This window comes from Drosophila willistoni (genome assembly GCF_018902025.1).
Source record: "Drosophila willistoni isolate 14030-0811.24 chromosome 2L unlocalized genomic scaffold, UCI_dwil_1.1 Seg168, whole genome shotgun sequence".
Classification (NCBI taxonomy): domain Eukaryota; kingdom Metazoa; phylum Arthropoda; class Insecta; order Diptera; family Drosophilidae; genus Drosophila; species Drosophila willistoni.
This window is the reverse complement of record NW_025814047.1, coordinates 16,006,271-16,014,304: the sequence shown is the minus strand read 5'-3', so window position 1 is coordinate 16,014,304 and position 8,034 is coordinate 16,006,271. Positions and strand designations below refer to the sequence as shown.

Sequence of the window (8,034 nt, the reverse complement as noted above, 5' to 3'; positions counted from 1 at the left end):
ACATAACATTTAAGCGGTCTTTTTTTTGCACTTTTGGTTTGTATAGGAATGCTTACTAAGTATTTTTTTTAAGTCGCAAATGGCTGTGACCACGTTTCGGGAGTTGTCCTATTGTGTCGATTAACACAACATCAAACGCAGTTTGAGGTGTTGGTGTTATAACCATAGGTTGCTTTGTGTGTCGTTGTTATTAATTTAGCTGGCAATATTTGCAATTTCTTATATATTGAACAATGTTGGAATCTGCAGTTGCAAGCTTTGTCGTTCTTTTCTCACTTCATGTAGTTTGAATTCCCAACTACTTTTAGCGTTGAAGATATGGTATACCCATTACAACTGTAGATTCTTTAGCGAAGTCTGCTGATGATAGAAATTGGTGATTCTTGAAATACAGACAACCTGCTTACCTTTTGTGCTGCCTATGATTTTAAATCTTATAATTTAGTAAGATTTCTTGACTTAAAACCTAGTTTTTATTGACCAAAATCTTTGCGCATATTTTTCTAGCGGACATGATTTTGTAATTTCGCTAAGAATCGCGACATTTCTGGGTGGACGTTCGTAATATTTACGAATTATTGCAACCTATTCGTCGTCATTAATAATGGTTTTCAATATGGGAGTGAGTGCTATACTTAAATTTTTTATTTTGGATCCTGTAATGTTGGTAATGTTAATTAGTGCTATTTTTACAAGTTAGAATGCAACGGCATATTCGTCATTCCAAATGAATTCGAAATTTTTTCCATAAGTTTGTCAATAAGGATCCGTATTGGGCAGAGTTTTGTACAGATCGTCTATAATAGTTACAAAATTCAATGCTCCATACTTCATTTGGATCTTTTAGAGTTGAACAGTCTTGAATAATTTTGAACTTGCTGTCATCGGCAAGAATACCTCTGTCTGTACATTTGTCACCTAAGTATGTAACTTTATGACTAAAAATCTTAGATTATCAGGTGTACTGGTTAGTTGGTTTTGTTGGGGTTGTCATTATGTATAAATAAATTTTCCCTGTATTGTTACTTTTTCATAAAGCTCCATTAATATATTATTTGAGACATCGAAAATATACTTAAAAATTATTTTTTATACCCTTGCAAAAAGGGTAAATGTTGTACTGGCCAACAACCACGTCAGTTGGTGAGGTGAAACTGAAAAATATTTTGCACTTACCAGGGTTGGAGACGAAGTCGAGCAGTCGATAGGCGATGCACTGTGACTTTCGACAAATATTCTACGACGGTTCGCCAAGACGGCGAGATGGTACTAACAGCAGAGAGACAAGGAAAGCTCTTTGTGTTTAAGGAGACAGGCAATCGATGCTTTGGAGCGAGACAGATAAGTGCAGATGATTGGCAATATACGTATGGTCATTTCAAGTATTCAAGTCTAATGAATATTGTTAAACGCAGGATGGTGAATGGCATGGAAAATGTGGATTTCTCTGAGAAGATGCCATGTGTGACTTGTATGAGAAGCAAGATTCATACTCAACCTTTCCCTGAACATAGAGCTGAGCATCTTGTGGAATTGGTACATACCGATGTATGTGGGCCTTTTCAGAAACGGACTGGAAGGAAACCCAATGTGAAGGGTTTGCGCATTTTTCGATCAATAGCAGTCGCATTAGATAAGAGACGACGAAGCAAGTTTCAGGCCAAGGGCATAGAAAATCGGCTCGTCGGATATTCACTGGCATCAAAACCATGTATGACAAAGAAAAGCGAAAGGTCGTTGAGAAACGGGATGTTATATTATTGATATTATTGATATTGATATGTTCTCGATTTTTGAATCCCCAGGTACTGCACAAAGAAGGAAGGAAGAATCAAGTAAAGATGATGTGAAAAGTGAGGAATTCGTTAGCGCTGACGCTTTAAAGCAGAGCGATGATGAAGCTGGCCAAGTGGAAGAACAAGAACCGGAACAAGAGATACGGCAGGAAGGACAGATCGGTCCTGGAAGGCCACGATTGATACGTACCGGCAAGCCATCACGTCCTAAGAAAATGTATAATCGTGTAAACAAGTTACATGTGAAACTTGAAATGCCAAGTTGAATGCAGCGCTATGTGATCTTGGATTCACTTCTTGCAAGAACGAGCCGTGCCTTTATAAGCAAGATATAAAAGGTAGACTTTGTTTGGTACTAATATATGTAGATGATCTACTTATAGCTTGCCAAAAGATGGATGACATGATCGCAATCAAGGCAAAGATTGCGATGAAATTCGAATGCGTCGATAAGGGTCCGTTACGAGAGTTTTTGGGCATGCAAGTAGACCGAAATTATGATACAGGCAGTATCGTGATGAATCAGGCTCAGTACATAAAAGGCATGCTTCAAAGACATAGTATGGAAGTGTGTCGAGCAGTTGCTACTCCATTGGATGCTAGTTACCAAGTGGCGTGCAGTGACGAGAAATGTGTCATACAGGATGTGACAATGTATCAGTCAGCAATCGGAGAGTTGATGTGGCTTGCATTAACATCAAGACCTGATATCTACCGTTCAGTTATCAAATTAGCGCAAAGGAATAAGGAACCTCACAGTGAACATGTTGCAGCAGTTAAGCATGTTATGAGGTATTTGGCGGCAACGAAGGATCTTAAGTTGCACTACCGATCGTGTGGAGATGCTCTTACGGGATACGCTGACGCAGATTGGGGCGGTGATGTGAGCAACCGCAAATCGTACACAGGGTACGTGTTTTTCTTGGCAGGTGGCCCTATTTCCTGAAAGTCAGAAAAACAATGCAGTGTGGCGTTGAGCAGCACAGAGGCCGAATACATGGCTATGTCTTCAGCGGCGAAAGAGGCTTTGCATTTGAGGCGATTGTTGATCGAGATTGGATGAGGAGACGCTGGGACATCTACGAAATTGTTTGGAGAAAATTTGAGTGCTCAATCTCTGGCAAAGAAACCTGTGTTTCATGCTCGATCGAAACACATTGACATCAGACATCATTTCGTTCGTGAAGTCGTTACAAGTGGCGAGATTGATCTGGACTATATATCTACTAATGACATGGTAACTAATTTATATGTATTAGCTAAAAATTTGTCTAAGCAAAAGCATAATCATTGTGTCAACTTTTTGAATTTATACTAAGAAAAACATTGTAGTTGGCACACAGAATCATATTGAGAAAGGGTGTTGAAAATATAATATGTTTCTGTTTGCAGCCCTGTATTATTTGTTACCCCTGGTTATTTCGATTGTACTAAGCTTTTAAGTTAACGATATAAGATACTCTGTAACTCTGAATATGCTGTTTCTTCCTTTTCCGCCTTTGAAAGTGTATGGACACTAAATAAAAATCAACTTTTAATTTAACGCAATCCAATCGATCCTCAACCGCAAAATACACGAAAAATACGCAATTTATTAAAAAACCAAAAGCGTAACTTAATTAACCATACTTTTATTTATGTTTTATAACATTTACTTTGGCAAATACCAAATAATTAACACAATAATTTGGATTTCACTTTTCAAAATGGACTATGTGACAACCATGTAGTTGCCAATGGATTTTTGTCTGATGAAAATTTCAAGTGATTTGTTAAAACGTAAAATTAAGCAAAATATTGCATCAAAACTTTCATTATTTTAATTCAGTAACTGAACAACTTGTTTTACGACATCCCTGCAATATACCATTTAGCTACCACATATGTTGGTTAAATTGATATAATATACCATTAATTTAAAGCAAACAGTGAATATTGGTTGACGGTTATTACAGGACTGAACTGCTGTTATGTTGCCCAATCAGCGTCAACAAAGCCAATTACTGGTTTATCCGTTTTTCGGTATGTGACTCCAAGATCTATGGTGCCCGCCAAGTAACGCAAAATATGTTTAGCAGCAGTTTCATGATGTTCGTGCGCTGTGCAAGTTTACATACTGCATGCAGAATATCAGGTCGGCTCAACACTGCTAAATACATAAGCATACCAGATAGTGACTGATAATTTGTTATACATATTTACCTTGACGCAGCCCGCGTCTTTACAATCAGCCGTAAAACCAGGGGTTGGGGGTGTTCAAACAGGTCGACAGTTAGCTATACCATGAACATCAAGTAGCTTTCTTACATACGTCCTTTGATGCAAAGAAATATCTCCGTTATTTTCTCTTTGTATTTCCAGTCCAAGGAAATATTTAAGTCGGCCTCCATCGTGAATTTTAAAATGTACTGCAATCTCCTTCTTAATTTTGGATATGTCTGTTTCGTCAGGGCATATGATTATAAGGTCATCGACTTAGACGGCTATGTAGCTTTTCTTGTCTTCTTTAATATAGAGGCAAGACTCATGTTTGCATTTGTGGAATCCGATACCACGTAGAACTTCGTCGAGTGTATTATTCCAAACTCTTCCAGATTGCTTGAGTCCGTACAGTGCTTTTTGTAGCTTGAGAACCTTTTTCGGGTAAGAATCGTTGACAAAACCTTCCGGCTGGTTCATGTAAACATCCTCCTCTAGATTACTGTTGAGGTAAACATTGGATATATCGACTTGGTGTATGTAAAGATTTTTCTCCGCAGCTATAGCAAACAGCATTCTAATAGTTTCGTAGCGAATGACCGGAGAAAAAGTTTGTTGATAGTTGATTCCTAGCTGCTGCCCACAGCCTTTAGCCACCAGTCTTAATTTGAATTTTTCTATATCACCATGCTTAGTTCTTTTGATGCGAAATACTCATTTGGATCCAATCGCCTTTTGGCCAGGCGGTAAACCTACTAAACGCCATGTGTTATTTTCCAACAATGCGTCGTATTCTTGTTTCATCGACTCCTGCCAGAACTTGGCATGTTGTCCATTTAGTGCATCTGATACACATTGAGGTGTCTCTATATCATCCACAAGTTGAATTTGATGAAGCAGGTTATATTGCTTCCTTGGTCTACCAGCTAAACCAGTATGAAGAATTTTCGGTCTTCCTGGTCCTCGTTGTGGAGTCTCTTCTTCGGTTCTCTGGATCGGTTCTAGATCCTGTTGTTGGTTTGTGATTTCGTCATCACTCGCAGTGACAAAATCTTCCTCCTCCTCTTCGTCGAAGTCCGTATCGCCGTTTGGAGGAATATCTGACCTTGGCGACATAGGTTCCTGGAGATCTTCATTTGGTTCTTCTATTGGGACGTGCGGCTCGAGACGAATAATGCTTGTCACGAAATCGTTGTTTTTGTCTGAAAGATCAAAATTTTTAAATTCTTTGTTCTGTAATTCATTTTCTATAAACTTCACGTCACGTCGCTCAACAATTATACGCTTTTCTTGATCATAAAGACGATATGCTTTAGCTTCAGAAGAATAACCAATAAAAATGTACTCTTTTTCTTTTGAGTGGAACTTCTTTTTATTTGTTTTATCCAAAGCGAACGCTCGACATCCAAAAACTTTTAGGTGCTTCACTGACGGCAAGCGACATTTCCAAAATTCGAAAGGTGTATGTCCATCTAAGGCTTTTGTAGGACATCGGTTTCGCAAATAAACTGCAGTATTCACAGCTTCAGCCCATAAAAATTCTTCCAAATTTGCATGAGTCAATAGACATTTAGCCATCTCTACTATTGTTCTATTGGCACGCTCGGCAACTCCATTTTGTTGCGGTGTATAGGGTACGGTTAATTCACGCTTGATACCATTTTCTTCAAGGTATGCTGAAAAACTCCCATTTTTATACTCATTGCCGTTGTCGCTCCTCAATGCTTTGATTTTCTTATCACTTTGACATTCGACATAACTTTTGAATTTTTTAAACTTGTCAAAAACTTCGCTCTTAGCTTTGATGAAATAAATGTGAATTTTTCGAGAATAGTCATCGACAAATGTTACAAAATATCGATTACCAGCTAATGAAGTTACGTTCATCGGTCCGCAGACATCCGTATGCTAGTTCCAAAACATTTTTTCTAGATCGCTCCGTTTTTAATGGGAAAGGGAGTGCACATATTTTTCCCAAATTACATGTTTCACAATTAGTTTTATTGAAACAATTTTGTATTTTCATACCGGGAACTAGTTCCTTGTCACTTAATTGCTGCAAGTTTTTGAAGTTAAGATGTCCATATCTATTATGCCAAATATTTGTATGCGTCGCACTATCCAATATATTTAGAGTTTCTTTTTCTGAACCATCAATATATACATACAAATCATTTTCTTGTGTTGCTTCTAAAACCACTTTACCAAAACTATTTTGTACCATAGCTTTTCCATTTTTAAATATTGTAGTTAAAGCGTATTTCGCTGCTTTACTCACCGAGAAAAAATTCATTTGTAGAGAAGGGGCATACAGAACGTTGTTCATCTCTAATTTACCTTTGTTTGTGTGCAACATAACAATTCCTATACCGGGTGCCTCAATATATGTGTCACTGGCTGCGTCGACATGTAGTTCAAGAGTAAACAGGCCGTTGTATCTTGTGTCTCGCTCTTTTGATTTTGTTTCCTCTCTCTCTGTTTTTTTTGGCAGTCCGATGCACGATGCCCTGGGATGTCACAGTAGAAACATTTTCCGTTAAATTTTGACTGTCTTTTTGGTTTTTCCTTGTCCACGACATTCGTTCTTGAAAACTTTGTAGTGTGTGTGTAAACCATTTGCTTTGCATTGTCTTGCTCACTCTTCTCTTGCTTACGCGTTCCTTCCTCCAGAAGTTTTAATTTTACCGTTTCAAATAATGGTAACTCATCTCTAGTCTCGATAGCAACAACAAAATTTTCCCAAGAGTTGGGTAGGCTTAACAGAATCATTATTACCTTTAAATCATCGTTAATTTCAATGCCTATCTCATTCAATTTTTCTATTGTTTCTGTAAATACTCGGACATATTCTGATACCTTGTTCCCCTCTTGCATGCTCAAACGTAAGAGTTTTTGGTACAGTTGAACTTTTCTTATTGGTCCAATTTGCAGATGAATTTCTCGAAGTTTCTTCCACGCTTGCGAAGAAGTTGTACATGCCTTTATGTACATTAACTGTGTTGGTTTCACGTGGAGTATTAGGCTTGCCAATGCCTTTTGGTCTGCCTGTTCCCAATTTTGAGCCTCAGCTGCAGTTGATTTTTCCTCTAATGTGTATTTTCCGCATACAACATTCCATAAATCCTGTGTAATTAGTATGCTTTTCATTGACATACTCCAAACATCATAATTGTCTTCACCAAGTTTTTCGATTCACCTAAATTTTCTGATTTAATTTTTTGATTCAAAGTAAGGATATTGTATTAATAAACCTAACATAAGTGTGTGCGTTATTCGCTGCTGTATTGGCAATGAAGACATGTTTCTAGCTTGAGTTGGTATAAAAATGATGCTGATGCATTATTTTCTATTTGGGTTAGTCGAAATGCTTCCGATCTTGGAGGTATTGAAACCGTGTTCTTGCTGACAACATTTCGCATAGGCACAATTATTTGTTCATGCCAATCGTCTGGTCTCAATAATAACCAATCTGCGTCAATTTGATAGTCCAGAATACAGTTGAATTTTTGTAATAAAATCAATACCAAGAATACCAACACTGGGTAATTCTACATCTACATCATCATTCTACATCAACGTGTCCTAGAGTGTTTTCAAACCCGTGTCCTACTCCATTAATTTTTATTTTACTAGTAGTGTCAATGATCGTGTTGAAAACCTGCCACTACCGAAAGAGTGGCGAATCTTGCGATGGCTTCATTAGCTGGTACGACATATCATGGCATTTACTGAAACTTTGGTTGTGTTGTGTCCGAAATATATGCGCCTTTAAGAGCGTCGGACATTTCAGTAATCTCTTTAACATTGTTAACAGTTTTCAATTTACGTCTTCTATTGTCGTTTCAGAGTTTAGAGTATTTTCCGCTTGATCTGCTTGTTTAGATTTTATAAATGTGTGAAAATCTTCCAAGTGAGCCACCTAAAAAATTTTTTGAAAAAATTCATTTTGAACAGTTTTCAAAGATTCGAACTTGCAAAAAAGTTACTAGCAGCAATACTTCGTTGCATGCTACTTTGAACATTTTTTTTTCATCTTACT

General features: G+C 37.5%; 2 protein-coding genes across 3 annotated transcripts; one reads left to right on the top strand and one right to left on the bottom strand.

Annotated features, from left to right (window-relative positions):
- Positions 1–948: 948 nt before the first annotated feature.
- LOC111519662 (secreted RxLR effector protein 161-like) lies at positions 949–3,227 on the top strand. Of its 2 annotated transcripts, XR_006953862.1 has the most exons (3): positions 949–1,733; positions 1,806–3,033; positions 3,189–3,227. XR_006953862.1 is itself a non-coding variant. In XM_023181469.2 (2 exons), the coding sequence occupies exon 2, from the start codon at positions 2,191–2,193 to the stop codon at positions 2,740–2,742; it is 552 nt and encodes a 183-aa protein (XP_023037237.2). In that variant the 5' UTR covers positions 953–1,733; positions 1,806–2,190; the 3' UTR covers positions 2,743–3,174. The 2 variants fall into 2 exon arrangements, 1 of the variants encoding a protein (XP_023037237.2); XM_023181469.2 differs by lacking the exon at positions 3,189–3,227 and having other exon boundaries at positions 953–1,733; positions 1,806–3,174.
- Positions 3,228–4,609: 1,382 nt separating this feature from the next.
- LOC124459878 lies at positions 4,610–5,225 on the bottom strand. The gene has a single exon (XM_047009647.1). The coding sequence runs from the start codon at positions 5,109–5,111 to the stop codon at positions 4,710–4,712; it is 402 nt and encodes a 133-aa protein (XP_046865603.1). The 5' UTR covers positions 5,112–5,225; the 3' UTR covers positions 4,610–4,709.
- Positions 5,226–8,034: the final 2,809 nt, after the last annotated feature.